Raw genomic sequence first — 15510 nt, 5'->3', positions numbered from 1 at the left:
TAACTAAGCTGCTAATCCAATGAATGGATCTTCCTAGGTCCCGTGGGAATGACTAATTCAGCACGCCCTTGTAGATTCCACCTCGCCGAGAAAAGAGAGCTGCTTATAACTAACGGGCACTATGTTGGTACATTGTTTGGCCCGTGACGGTACCCAGAAAAAAAAAAGAATGGGCAGCAGTTGATTTCTTTGATATCTATTCCAAATCTTCTATGAGTAAAGTTCTACCAAAAGTTGTAAGAAATATCACCCGGAAAAAATGCTGTAAGATTTTTTTCTGCCATCATGATTGTTAGTACCACTCTTATGTGTGTGATGTTCAACATTAAAGGAAGGAAATCAAAACAACATAATTGGTCAATAGCCTGAAGTCACACAGGAATCTCTTGGCCAGAGATTCTTAGGTCAAAAGATTTCAAGGTCAAGAGATCAAGTGTTATGTCCAAGTGAATACAACTAGATAATAGCAAAGTCAAAGCTGGAGTCTGGGACTCGCAACTCTAAAATGAGTACTTTTTCTAGGGTAGAAGAATCGCTTATGAGAACTTGTAATTAAGGGAAATAAAGTTGCTGTCTTAGAATCCAAAACTCACATCAAAATAGGATATATGGGATGATATCAAATGACTATTAGGCCAAAGGAAGACCTGTGTATAGATGGTCAAAGTGGTGTGCTGTCCCCGGGGCCAACTGTTCAGACAGGGATTGGACTGGAATATGGGATGGCAAATGGGTCGCTGGTGGAGCAGTGGTTAAGCGCTCAGGTGCTAACTGAAAGGTTGGCAGTTCAAACCCACCAGCCACTCTGTGGGAGAAAGATGTGGCAGTCAGGTTCCATAAAGATTACAGCCTCGGAAACCCTATGGGGCAATTCTACTCTGTCCTATAGAGTTGGAATCGACTTGATGGCAGTACGTTTGGTTTTGGTTTGGTTTAAGAGTCCCTGGGTGAGGCACACTGTTAAGCACTCGACTACTAGCTGAAAGGTTGGTGGTTCAAACCCACCCAGAGGTGTCTCAGAAGACAGGCCTGGCAATCTACTTCCGAAAGATCACGGCCTTGAAAACCCTACAGAGCAGTTCTGCTTGCACATAGGGTTGCCATGAGTCGGAGTTGACTGACAGAAACTAACCACAACAATGACAGGCCAAGGACCTAAATTTAGTGGTTTTCACTATAAAAAGGCAAAACCTTTGAAACGCTCTCCACTCTCTGAATTTTCCCACTCAAAGCAAATAGGATGGAAATCTTTCAACCCTTCCCTCTTTTAGCTCAGCAAAGACTACCTATCAGGTCATCTGCTGTGAGCTGAAATGTCCCCACCACCACGGGCTCGACTTCTCCTTCTGGTTCCTACTTACCCCCTCCGTAGTCTTTCTCCGCTTCTTCTTGGTGGGGACGAGGGCCTTGCTGCTGACCGTCCAGCTCCAAAACACTTTGTAGTGATGCACAGGGATATCTGGGTCTTCGGGCACATCCCAAACAATCATCGCCGTCACGCTCCCGTCGCTGTGGACGGTGGAGTTGGCAAGCCGGAGGTTAGCTGGAGCTGGGGGTGCGGATGGATCTGAAATCCCAGTCAAAGGACAAGCCGTGTTACTCAACTACTAAGGATGACAACAAAACCGAAGTAGTTGATAGGCGGTGACAATGTTGTCAAAGCTGAAAATCAGCCCTCAGTAAAAACCAGTTGCCATGGAATTGATTCCGACTCGTGGCGACCCCATGTATGTCAGAGTAGAACTGTGCTCCAAAGGGTTTTCAAGGGCGGTGATTTTTCAGAAGTAAATCGTCATGCTTCTCTTCCAAGGTGCCTCTGGATGGACTCCAATCACTAGCCTTTCAGTTAGCAGCCAAGTGTGGTTACCCTTTGTACCACGTAGGGACTCCGAGTACTGAGCAAGATTCTCCTTTTAATGGGATCTTAATATAGTTTATAAAATACAGCCTATAAAGTCATAAGATACAATATTTTGGTCCACTTGTGTAATATAGAATGATCCTTCTAGGCCTTTCCATATCACTATAATCCAGGCAAACTTTCATTGTCTTAAAATTAATAACTTTCTATAAAACACATTAAAATTCAATGTAGGTTAGTTGACCTAAATAGATATACAACGTTGAGTCACTTTGGTAAATTCTGGAAAGAAAAAGACAGAAATCCAGTTCAGACAAACAACTGCTTACATCTTAGTAGCTTTTGATCCTTGCATCAGCCAAGAGCAACAAAGACTGATGAGCGAAAACACATGGCGCCATTTTGTACCCACATTACAAATGGGATGACTTATGGATAACACCCATTTTTGTAATTTTGCCATTTCTGGTTTCTCTCATAAGCCAAAGCCTTTTCAGCTGTCAAGAGACACAGTAAGTTCTGGAATTATTACTCTACAAATCCCCATTTAAAATACATATACATTAAGATGATGAATACGTGTTAAGCTTGTTCTGCCACAGATTGAGCAAGTGTGGATGCCTCTCGCCACAGATGATTCACAAAGGTTTTGTTTTCAAGACACCTGCACCAAAAAAAAAAAAGTGCTGTCAATAACTTTAATACTACTTGCGTGGAGGTGCAAAGACTATCTTGTCAGTTGCTATTGAGTTGACTCCAACTCACAGCAACCCTGTGTGTTACAGAACTGTGCTCCACAGGGTTTCCTCAGCTGTAATCTTAACAGAAGCAGACCACCAAGACTTTATTCTTCAGTCCCACTGGCTGGGCTCAAACCACCAGCCTTCAGGTTAGCAGCCGAGTGCAGGCCATTTGCACCACGTGGTGGCCTTAAAAAATACCTAACTTGATACAAATAAAGAAGACCGGAGGAAAATGGTCCATGACCCTCCTCTCAGGAAAGCTTGCGTTTTTCGAATGATGGAAACAGTCGTTTTTTTTTTAATATATATGTTGTATTTTTCTCTAAGGTATGTAACACCTGAAATTTTGGTTAATCACTTTGTTTTTAAAAATGGGAAGGTTTAGTACTTGGTTTTTCAGCAAAGGAGCTAAATTCAAAGCATATTGATTATGTAAGTTTCAGGTAAGGGGTTAAGTTCAAATGATATTACAAGATTAGCTTAATCATGGGATTCTCAGATCATCAGTATTAATTATCTCTTGGGGGGATCCCAAGACTCGCTCTGGGACATGGTAAGTCATCAGCGAGTCCAGGTTGTGCCCAGGAAGATAGATATTTTAGTTAAACACACGGGTTCTGAAGCAGACGGAGTTGAAAAGCGTTGCGTCTGTGGAAACACACCAAGACATCTGAATATCACTTAGTTTCACAGAAGCAGGAAAACGCCTGTTGCTGATATTACAGCCATGAGAAATACAGGCTTCCTTGCTTTGCAGGTTCAGCAGAGCCCTCTGAGGGGCTCACTTTGATCAGCAATATGGACACCACCGATTACTCCTTCCCTTCAAAAGACACTGCTCTCTTGGCTTCCAGGCCACAGTTCCTCCCCAGGAGTCCCTGGTGGCGCAAACAGTTAAGCACCGGACTGCTAGCCAAAAGGTTGGCAGTTCAGACCCACCCAGAGGTGCCTCAGGGGACAAGCCTTGCAATCTGCTTTCCAAAGAGCACAGCCTTGAAAACCCTGTGGAACAGTTCTACTCTGCGCACACGGGGTCGCCATGGTTGGAATCCACTCCGCAGCAATCAAGAGCAACGGTGACTCCCCAGGCCACCATCGCTAAGCAGGAGAAGGTCCCAGCGTCTGAACTCAGACCTCTTCTCTTGCCGTCTTCGTTCACTTTCTAGAGATCTCATCCAGTCTCTCACTGTAAAACCATCTTCATGTGGAGGACTCGCAAATCTCTGCCTTCACCGTAGACTGAGCCCCTAAACTCAGACTGTAGGATTCCAGTGCTTTCCTATTGGCTCCGCTGGGGCATCTCACAGGCATCTCAAAACAGCCGTGTCCAAGCCCAAATCAGGATGCCCCCACCCCCCACCCCCCCCATGCTCCATCCCAGATGACCCCATTCTCAGTAAATACAAGTTCCTTTCTTCCAGCTGTGCACCCCCAAAACCTTGGGGTGGTATATTTCTTTTTCTTTCAGATCCCTTGAGCAAATCCTGTTAGCTCTACCTTCAGAACAGATCTGTAATCGAACTGCTTTTGGCCACTTCCAACGCTTGGCCCAAGCCAGCAGCATCTCTCGCCGATTCCTGCAAGGGGCTCCTACCAGCTGTCGTTTAACTGTCGGTCCAGCCTGCCTACCGCTGCCTCCTCGCAGGAGCCAGGTAGTTCTTTACTACACTAACCACACCAAGTCTGTCTTCTGCTGGGAGGCCTCCAGTGAGCTCACTTAGAACCCAAGTGCCCGCCAAAGTGCCCGCCATCGTCCCAGTGCCTACACGGTCTTTCCCCGTACATGCATCAGCTCCCAAACCTTCCTGCCTTCAATCCCCGCTTGATGCCTCCGCTCCAGCCACACTGGTTTCCGTGATACTCTTTGAAACGATGCCACAATGGGGCTCTCGCCCTGGCTTTGCCTGAATACGTTCCCCACAGATAACTCCGTGGATGGGACCTTATCCACTTCAGGTCTCTTCTCAAATGTCGCCCTGTGTTCAACAGCTATAAGCCCTCTCCTCGCCCCCCAGATATCTCCCCATGACTTCCCTCTGTGTTGTTATCCACAGCCTTATCAACTGACTTATTACACAAAGCCAGTTGTTGTCAAATTAATGCCAACTCATGGTAACCCTCTGTGGTCAGAGCAGAACTGTGCTCCACACGGTTTTTAACAGCTGATTTTTCAGAAGCGGATCACCAGGCCTTTCTTCCGAGGTGGCTCTGGGTGGACTCGAACTGCCGACCTTTTGGTTAGAGGCAGAACACATCAACCATCTGCACCACCTAGGGACTTTTAAACCATCGGCCTTTGGGATGATTCCGATCCCCCCAGCAGGTTATTTTATACTTTGCTGTCTACTCACTTACTGTCTGCCCCCTCCCTATAATGAAGCTTCATGATGGGAATAAATTTTATCCATTTTGTCCCTGTTGTGTTCGTAGACTTGAGAAGCATGCCTAGTACATAGTAGGTGCTCAGTATACATCTGTTCAGTAAAGGAATGAATGGATAACGGGGCTCTCCTAAATGTTAACTCTGACTTTTGAGCTGAGATTTCCGGCTTTTAACCCTGCCCGCTGGCATAGCTAAGTCATCACAGGACCATCAAGTGAACTGCCAAGTCAAAGGGGTGCTATTCCCAGCTCCAAAACAAGGGCATCAAAATGCAAAACTTCTCTCCTTCTGTGGTAGGAGCCGTGCAGTCACCTACGAAAAGGAGCTACGGACCTCATTTGCAAATGAACTTCAAGGAAGGAAAGAAATGAAAATACCTAAAGAAAATACCAGCCATTCATGTTTTCGGTGATGCACCTGGACATCCACATGCCGAAAATAAGTCATTATGGGAATTTTCCACGTGTTGTCCGTTCCTAAGGAGAAACTCAAAACTACTTCCTCCTCTAAATAAATTCCAACGTTTAGAGTCAAACAGTCCTCAGTATTTCATTCTCTTCCTTAATGTACCTCATCCACCCGCCATTATTTACGGCCTTGGAAAAATTTCTCACGCCCTAGATGTGATCAGAGTAGGCCCTGGTGGCATAACAGTTCAGCACTCAGCTCTTAGCCAAAAGGTTGGTGGTTCCAACCCGCCCAGTGGCTCCACAGGGAAAGACCTGGCCATCTGCTTCCGTAAAGATTTCAGCCTAGGAAACCCTGTGGGGCAGTTCTACTCTGTCACAAGGAGTCGCTGTGAGTCGGAGTCAACTGGATGGCACCTCACATCAACAACAGGTGTGGGCACAATAATCCCCAGTAAAATTATCTAATTTGCAAAAATGAAACAGTATATGAGGACATACTGCTCAGAAAAATATGAATTAATAATATTTGCCTTTTTTTAACTTAAAAGTAGGACTCATTTTGACTGTCTATAAAACATTGTCAAGATGCAACACTCCCATGTGCTTTGTCCCCCCAAATAATCATATATATAGACATACTATCATATGTGTATATATATGTGTGTGTGTACACACACACATAGACACACAAACACACACACAGCTCCTGGAGAGTGCAGTTAATGCCCTCACTTATAACTGAAAGGCTGGAGGTTTGAGTCTACCCAGAGGGACCTTGAGAGAAAACTCTGGTGACCTACTTCTGAAAAATCAGCCACTGAGAACCCTAAGGGGCACAGTCCTACTCTGACACACATGGGGTCGTCATGAGTTGGAGTTAACTCTACAACAACTGTTATATATATACAGTAAAACCTGTGAAAGCCAGAACCTGTGTAAGGCAGAAACCTGTCAGAGAAGGAAAACGCAAATATTTTTCACTAAAGCGAGCGAGGGAAAAGTATTAAGACCACACCCGTCAAAGGTGGAAACTTGCAAGACCCAGAAAAACAAGGCAGTGCCATCAAGTTCTGGCTCTCACAGGCTTCCCTGGTATACTATACCCATTGCCATTGAGTCGATCCTGACTCATAGCAACCCTGTAAGACAGGGTAGAACTGAAGCACGCTGCCACATCTTTCTCCCACGGAGCGACTGGTACATATGAACCACTGACCTTTCAGCCAGCGGATGAGCGCTTAACCAGTGCACCACCAGGGCTCCTTACATATACATTTATATACACATACATACAAAACAATCACATATTATGGCAAAGCCCTGAAACCAAAAAAACTAAACCCACTGCCATCGAGTCGATTCTGACTCATAGCAACCTTAGTGGTTATTTATCTATTTTCTTTTTGGAAACCCTGGTGGCGTAGTGGTTAAGTGCTACAGCTGCGAATGAAAGGGTGGGCAGTTCAAATCCACCAGGCGCTCCTTGGAAACTCTATGGGGCAGTTCTACTCTGTCCTATAGGGTTTCTATGAGTCGGAATTGACTCGATGGCACTGGGTTTGATTTTGGTTGGTATTTTCTTTTCAACGGCAAGGGTATCAGGCCTAGAGAGGCAAAGTGACTTGCCCCAAGTCATTCAGGCAACTTGTGGCTGAGGACCAAGAACGTAACCAAGGGAGACAGAAGTACTTAAGGCATCAACAGCACACACCTACGTGCGCTACGTGCTCTCCGTCTGCTATATTTCATTATCATAACGATGGACCAACGTCCCCACAGAACGTAAAGATTTAATGCCCTTTAATTTCCCCTTTATGGGAAAAATGACTATTGGCAAACTTTTTCTGTTACGGTGGAAAGGGGTTAAAGATGTTTGGCTTTGCAGACCATGCAGTCTCCGTGGCAACTACTCAGTCCAGCCACTGGAGGTTGAACCATCCACAAACAAGACAGGAACAAATAAGCGTGGCTCTATTCCAATAAAACTTTATTTACAAAAGCAGGCAGGGGGCCAAGCCCTGGTCTAATGGATTTCAAAAGTCATGACACCCTTAGCTTTAGGAAGCTTGTCATGAGGATGAAGTTTATTTTTATTTTATAAACACACATTTGTGTTTTGTTGATTAAATGTTGGCATTGTTACTCCCATTTTACAGATGAGGATTTGATAGTTTAATTCACTTGTCAAGAAGGTGGGGTGAAGAGGAAACTGGGTCCAAAAGCAGTGCTCTCCCAGCTTCCCTCTGAGTCTGAAGTCAGAGCACCCCCCCCATCCCCAACTCACTTCTCTTTTTGCTTCACTGCACTCTCTTTACCAACTTGGCGATACCTGCAGAAGCATGCTGCAGAAAGCAAGCATGCTCTCAAAGATAGCTGAAATGGGAGGGCTATATCATCCTCCCGTTTGTGTACGATCTGGGTGCCAACACAAAACACACTGAATACTGATTTGTACAGGCAAGTGCAGCCTTGGAGAAAAACAGTTCCTTTGGTTAACAATTGTATGGGTGCTCTCAGCAGGGAAGACGAAACATTTGGGTTTCTGACAGATTTAAGGTTTCACTACGTAGCCTTTTGTGGTTCATGCCCCAAGTGAGAAAGTCACACACGCCAAGGTTTGGCACAGTGGAATGTCTTTGCACCCAAAAAGCCCACTTATCACCACCGAGCAATGCAGGTCCGTCACTGCCCTGGTGGGCTATCTCATGAGAAAGGAGCTCTCCCATCTGTCCCGGGAGAAACCCCATCACTTGCCGTGAGGCACGCTCCTCCAGGTTTTCAGAAAGCACTGTTTGTTAAATGCGAAACCCTTCCCCTGCAAATTAAAACAACAGCTGTGGTATTTTAGTCAAGTAATCACAAGCTGCCAGGATGCTCCTCAGAAGCCAAGATGGCGAGACTGGCTCCTGCTTACTTGGGACACCTCCTCAGGGAAGACCAATCTTTAGGAAAAGGCGTGACGTTTGGTAAGCAGAGGGAAAAGAAAAACGAGGGAAATTCTCAGTGAAATGGATTGACGCAACAGCTGCAAAAAGGGGCTCAAATATAGCAACAGCTGTGAAGATGGCACAGGACCGGGCAGTGTTTCCTTCTGTTACACACAAGGTCACCATGAGTCGGCGTCAACTCAGCTGTAACCAACAACAACAAGTATAAAAAAAAAAGAAAAAAAAAAACCGTTGCTGTCGAGTCAATTCCAACTCATAGCGACCCTATAGGACAGACGAGAACTGCCACATGGAGGTTCTGAGGAGTGCCCGGTGGATTCGAACTGCCGACCTTTAGGTTAGCAGCCACAGCACTTAACCACTACGTCACCAGGGTTTCCAGTACATGTATAGAGGCACGATAAATATTTCAAGAAAATAAATGTCGATTGTACTTAACTCCTTTCCACAAATCCTGTCCAGAGATCAAATTTCCCACTGAAATGCATCCTAGCAATAACTCTTAAGGTATTTGTGATCATGAGAAATGATATTTTTAAAGCAATGATGTAACTCTGTCACAAATTCTTGAATTAAATAGACTAGTTTTCGTCCCCCCTCCAAAAAAAAAATCACCCTGCAGTATCTGAATCTGCACTGCGGGCAAATTTCCAACTATGAAATGGTTTCAGGACACACGCACAGCCCTGCCCTGGCCACTGGAAACGGCACATCCAGAGCAGCTGTGGGCAGCAGCAGAAGTCACGGGTCCCCGCACAACGAGGAGGGGAACTTTATGACTGCCAGGATATCTGTTCTGGTTTTGCTAATACTGCCTAACGTACGCATGAGACAACATCCATGGGGGTGCTAGTACGCTGGCAAAACAACGCTGCCTGCTCCCTCTTCCTCTTTAACGGATCCTGTGCACATGGGAAATAAGGGGAAAACAGATGTGTGCAAAATTTAGAATTTGGAGGGAATGAATAATAACTAAAGGATGGTTTACCCACTGCCGTTGAGTCGATTCCGACTCACAACGACCCAATAGGACGGAGTAGAACTGCCCCATAGGGTTTCCAAGGAGCACCTGGTGGATTTGAACTGCCGACCTCTTGGTTAGCAACCGAGCTCTTAACCACTGCGCCAGCAGGGCTTCTTGGAGAAGTGGGGATTAGCAGTAAAAATGCTGTTCAACAGGAGGGGGAAAAGGATGAAACTGAGGTAGCCATTTATGAGCAACTTAGAACTCTCTATAAAAATAAGGACACTAAGGGGTTTTTAAGGGGTTAGGGTTAAGTGAAGGGCAAAGAAGTTAGTTAGAAGGAAGTGAAGCTAAAACAGTAGCCCGTCCTCTCTGGAAAACCACAAGAGCGATTTGGTATTTAAACATAGCCAGAAAGGAGATAATGACGGAGAGTTTGGTTTTTCCATGAAAATCAAGATTCGAGCCCATGAGAACCAGCCAGTGAGCCTCAACTAAATGAAAACTCATTTTATCCTTTTTATTCTTCACTTTCACTTGAATTTTTATTTTCAGAGGTGTTCATGGTCGGTGGAACAAAGTCCACGCCCTTTCCCAAGCCAGCTTTAAGTGATCAAGGCTGGCCCTCCACCCAACCCAAATACATTAGCAAATTGCTTGCTCTTGGTATAGACTGTTGTTTCCAAGGCAGTAATTCTTTCTTAAAGCAATTTCAAACCATTAGAACGCTTGCAACTGGTATCGTTTCAGTTCTGGGGTATACCAGGGATAAAGGCACTTTTATCGCATGGAAGTGCACCACCTTTGGACACCGCGGTCACGAGTAACCCATCTGTTCTATTGCCTGCTCTTATAAATACGCCTGAAGTCCTTATTTCCATCTATTTCATTGTGAGAGGCGTTGCCAGGTTTTAGATCTTATACTCTCGCAAAAAACACGTCTGCATACAATTCATAATCGATTCTGTTTTCAGAGGAGATGCCTGACAGAATGATGGGAGCATAGAAGACCAGCGAAATGCTCCAAGATTGTTCTTCTAGGTTATATCTGTTGTTGCTGGGTGCCCTCGAGTCGCTTCTGATTCATAGTGACCCCATGGGGCAGAGTAGAACTGCCCGTTAGGGTTTTCTAGGCTGCCATCTTTACAAAGCAGAATGCCAGATCTTTCTTCCACAGAGCTGCTAGGTGGGTTCGAACCACTAACCTTTGGGTTAGCAGTCAAACTCTTAACGGTTGTGCCAGTAGGGCTCCACAGAACATATCTAAAGGACATTTAATTTCTTGCAGGATGGTATCGAATCTTGTCCGTCCTACTTAATCTCACTAGATGTATAAAGTCCTTTACTGGGAAAAACATTTTTAACAACTTTACTTAAATATAACTTCCATGCTATAAAAACTCTCATTTTAAGTATATAACGTCATGATTTTTAGTATTTACTGAGTTGTGTGTCCATCACCATCATCCAGTTTGGGAATGATTTCATCACCCCATTAAGATCCTTTGCGCCCTATGGTAAAATTTAAAGGTACCAATAAAGCTCCGTTTGGGGTCTTTGGCTTCTCCCTTCATTACCTGTTTTTCTCAACTTAAATTCTATCAGAATTTTTGGGCATCTACTACTTAGGACAGGCTGTGCACGGAAAAGGGCCTGTCTTTGCTGCCTAGTGCTGCTATAACAGAAATACCACTCGTGGGCGGCTTTAACAAACACAAGTTTATTCTCTCACAGCTCAGGAGGCTAGAAGTCCAAGTTCAGCTGGTGCTCTAGGGAGAAGCTCTCTCTCTGTGGACTCTGGGGGAAGGTTGTCTCTTTCCAGCTTCTGTTCCTGGGCTCCTTGACAACCTTCACGTAGCATGTATCGTTTCCTCCATTTGCGCTTTTTTCTCTGTGCTTGGAGCCCTGGTGGTGTAGTAGTTAGGAGCTCAGCTGCTAACCAAAAGGTTGGCAGTTCAAGTCCACCAGCCACTCCTTGGAAACCCTATGGGGTAGTTCTACTCTGTCCTATAGGGTCGCTATGACTCTGTCGTATAGGGTTGCTATGAGTTGGAACCAACTCAAGGGCACCTAACAACAACTCTGTGCTTCATCTGTTCATTTTATGTCTCAAAGGTGATTTGCCTAAAACACACCCTACACTGACAGGGTCTCATTAACGTAAAAAAGAAAGTCCTATTCCCAAAAGGGATTACATCCACAGGTACGGAGGTTTAGGATTTATAATACATATATGGTGGGACAAAATTCAACCCATAACAAGGCCCAAACTGTATCAACCACATTGAAGTATAGACGATTGCACCCTTTCTGGAAATTTCTATAATCTCAAAGAAAAAAAAAAGGAGTTCCCTTAAACGTTCTCTTCTTCCGGTCACCTTCAGGTTTGTCATTGGCAGTGCCATTCTTTCAGCAGCTCATGACAAAAGAACCTTGGAGTTATTCCTAACTCCAGCCATTTCCTAGAAGCCACCAGCGAATCATATCGCATTTATCTTTAAAGTGCGTCCAGAATCCACTGCCTTCTGGCTTTATCCAACTCACCATCATTTCACCAGGAATACCACATTGCTGGTTCACAGTCCCATCCTATAAAAACCTAAGTCACTTCATGGAAGTTCTTTCCTCAGCATCTCCCAGTGGCTCCTCCCTCTAACTCAGAGGAAAAGCCACGCTCTTTACAAAACATCGCTTCCTCCTTTCTCTCAGGCTTCCTTTCCCACTCCCCTCCTCCCTTCTCCTGCTTAACTCACACCAGCAAACCACTCGACCTGGAGTGGATCCAACTCACGGCAACCCCACGTGTGTCAGGGTAGAACTGTGCTTCACAGCGTTTTGAATGGCTGAGTTTTCAGCAATAGATGGCTAGGCCTTTCTTCCCGGGCACCTCTAGGTGGACTCAAACCGCCAACCTTTCGGTTATCAGCTGAGCATTTTACCCACCTGCACGGCCAAGGACTCCTCAACCCCCATACTCTTCTGCTATCCTACAAATATGGCGGCTCACTCTTGCCTAGGCCCGTCTGCAGCTACCACTTCCTGCACACGCAATATTCTTCCTTCAGACGGCCACAGGGCAGGCTCCTTCATACCAACATCTCTTCCTCAGCACACCTTCACCGACCACCCTCCTTAACACTGCACCCCTCCCGCACATCTCCTGTCTTCCGTTCTTCGTTTTTGCCCTCATTAGTTATCACTAACAACCTGACTATAGGAGGGTGGTGGTGGTGTTAGGGGCTGAGTTCGTTTTCAATCCATAGCCAAGGCCTTGTGAGAGGATGCAGTCTTTACAGGAGCAGAGCCGCTGGGCGGGTTTGAACTGCGGAGCGCTTAACCATTTCGAGACCAGGGCTCCTGTACTTGTTTACTGACTGTCTCTTCCCCCTTTCAATCAGAATGTGTTTATGTGTGTGTTTGGGTATGTGTGCATGTGTGTTTGTGTGTGTATATGTGCATATATACGAGTGTGTATGTGTGTACGTGGCTGTGCATATGTGTGTATGTCCATGTGTTTGTGCACGTGTATGTGTGTGTATGCCTGTGCATGTATGTCTGTCCGTGTATTTGTATGAGTACATATGTCTGTACGTCTTTTCTGCATGTGTATGTCCATGTATGTGTGTATGTGTTTGTGCACATGTATGTGTGTATACCTGTGTATGTGTATGTATGTTTGTATGTCCGTGTATTTCTATGAGTATGTATGTCTTTGTGCATATGTGTGTATGTCCATGTATGTGTTTGTGCACATGTATCTGTGCGCCTGTGCATGTGTTTTTATCTCTATATTTGTATGAGTATGTATGTGTGTCTCTTGTGCACATGTATATGTATGAGTATGTATGTGCACGTGCACGTTTTTGTGCAATGTATGTCCACACATGGGTATGAGTTTGTATATGTTTGCATGTGTGTATGCATTTTCTGCATATGTATGTCCACGTATGTATGTGTGTATGTTTTTGTGTTTTTGTATGCGTGTCATGTCTGTATATGAGTGTCCATGTGTGTTTGTGCATGTGTATGTGTTTTGTGCATGTGTTTGTCCATGTCTGTATATGACTGTGCATGTGTATGTCCACGTATATGTGTGCATGTATGTCCATGTATGTGTGTGCATGTGTTTTGTGCATGTATGTCCATGTATATGCATGAGTGTGTGTATGTGTGTGTATGTGCACGTATGTCCGTGTACGAGTACGAGTACATGTCTTGGTCATCTAGTGCTGCTATAACAGAAATACCACAGGTGGATGGCTTTAACAAACAGAAGTTTATTCTCCCACAGTCTAGTAGGCTACAAGTCCAAATTCACAGCACCAGCTCCAGGGAAAGTCTTTCTCTCACTGATGGCTCTGGAGGAAGGTCCTTGTCCTCAATCCTCCCCTGGACTAGGAGCTTCTCCACACAGGGACCTGGGGTCCAAAGGACGTGCTCCACTCCCAGCACTGCTTTGTTGGGGGTATGAGGTCCCCAACTCTCTGCTTGCTCCCCTTTCCTTTTATCTCTTGAGAGATAAAAGGTGGTGAAGGCCACATCCCAGGGAAACTCCCTTTACATTGGATCAGGGAGGTAACCTGAACAAGGGTGTTAACGTCCCACCCTAATCCTCTTTAATCAGAGGCGGAGATTATGGTTTACAACACATAGGAAAATCACAAAATGGAGGACAACCACACAACACTGTGAATCATGGCGTAACCAAGCAGACACATATTTCGGTTGGATGCGATTCAATCCATGACAGTATGTATGTGTGTTTGTGTGTATGTGTTCCATAAGAGCAGATACTGTCCTCTGCTTCACTGGCCTGACACATACTAGGTGCTCAACAAATATCTGGTGAATACAAGAAGGAGCGAATGTCTTTGGCAACTAAACTCGGGGAATGCAACTCTAATTCTAGACTCTGAAGGTGCTCGGGGTCAACTGGGAAGGACTGGGATGGCATGGCCTTACTGCTTCCCTGGAAACGATGCCACCGAGGCAGCAAGCAGCCACAGCCAGCCCCGGGGGCTTTCAAAGCACCTCTGCTCAGGTTCTGATGATCACGCAATTGCAGACTCCTGGGCGCAAAGCCACCTTCCCCGCCTCCACGAGGCAGGATGCGCTTCAGCTCTTACAGACATTCGGTGTCTGCCTCCGGAGACGAGGGACCACTTCTGTCTGAGGTCGGACTCGTGCTGGGATCACCAGGCCACAGCATGTAGGCAACTGGGCAGATGGTGACACATTCTGACCACCAGATGTCTGGACTGCATGTGAACCGTGACGCTCCAGGTGAGGATCCTAAAGCCATTAATTGATCCCGGCTTCTCACTCGCTATCAATTATTTATCTCGGTCGTCTTCCTAAAACACGTCAGACCAGTTGGAGATGCAATCTTAAGACAGGTTTGATGGCTTCATCTATAATTTCATTTTTCAGCTTGCTTGGTTAATGTATTTGCCTCCTGGGGGGAGGGGCGGGGGAAGGCACCCTTTTCCTTTTTTAAAAATTGCTGTTTAAAAGACAAAGTTAAACACCCACACCACGCACTACAATAAAAACCAAACATTAAATTGTTTTGATTGCATGTTTTATACTTACATCATATGATTACGTAGAGAATGTGGCAGCAATATTACAAAGTGAGAGATGAACAGACTATCTGAGACATACAAGCTTTCCCACTCATGGAACAGAAATTGGAATGTATTGCACCCAGTTAAAACCTTTCAAAAGTGAAAGACAAATGATTAATGATACATCCATATTGTGCATTACTATCACCCTGCATTTTGTTTACAATAAATTTAAACTGGCTTCCATGAGAGAAGATAACTCCTGACAAGTAAGTGAACAACCTGATTAACTGGTATCCATGAAACTGGATCTTGATGATTAGCCAAGCAGATGATAATTAATTTAGGAGGCGCACAGCCATAAAGACACATTTGGAAAAGAAAATATGAAAATACTGTTCCTATCTGGTCGAATTACGTCCTTCAGCTGTCACAGACTAAGCTAACCACTAACGCAACACAGAAATCAGCGGGTTCCACAGAGATTTTTAAAGAACAGGATAGAAACTGAACCAAATTATAGCAACAATAACGTGACTCCGGAGCAGTTTATATTCTGGGCGTCATGAAACAAAACTAAGAGATTCAGCCACACTAAATTTAACGAACGTTGACTACTTTTGGCATGACGACG

The 15510-nt window shown here is 45.1% G+C and overlaps 1 protein-coding gene across 3 annotated transcripts in view; it reads right to left on the bottom strand.

The window, feature by feature from the left end:
* ANOS1 (anosmin 1) overlaps positions 1-15510 on the bottom strand; it is a 240315-nt gene that overhangs the window by 40778 nt on the left and 184027 nt on the right. For all 3 annotated transcript variants that reach the window (XM_049872288.1, XM_049872287.1, XM_049872290.1), the window contains one exon: positions 1362-1567. In XM_049872288.1, the coding sequence (XP_049728245.1) occupies positions 1362-1567 (206 nt within the window). The remainder of the gene's footprint in view (positions 1-1361; positions 1568-15510) is intronic.

The sequence above is a fragment of the Elephas maximus genome, chromosome X (assembly GCF_024166365.1).
Source record: "Elephas maximus indicus isolate mEleMax1 chromosome X, mEleMax1 primary haplotype, whole genome shotgun sequence".
NCBI classification, from domain to species: Eukaryota; Metazoa; Chordata; class Mammalia; order Proboscidea; family Elephantidae; genus Elephas; species Elephas maximus.
This window is presented reverse-complemented; position numbering and strand designations above follow the sequence as displayed.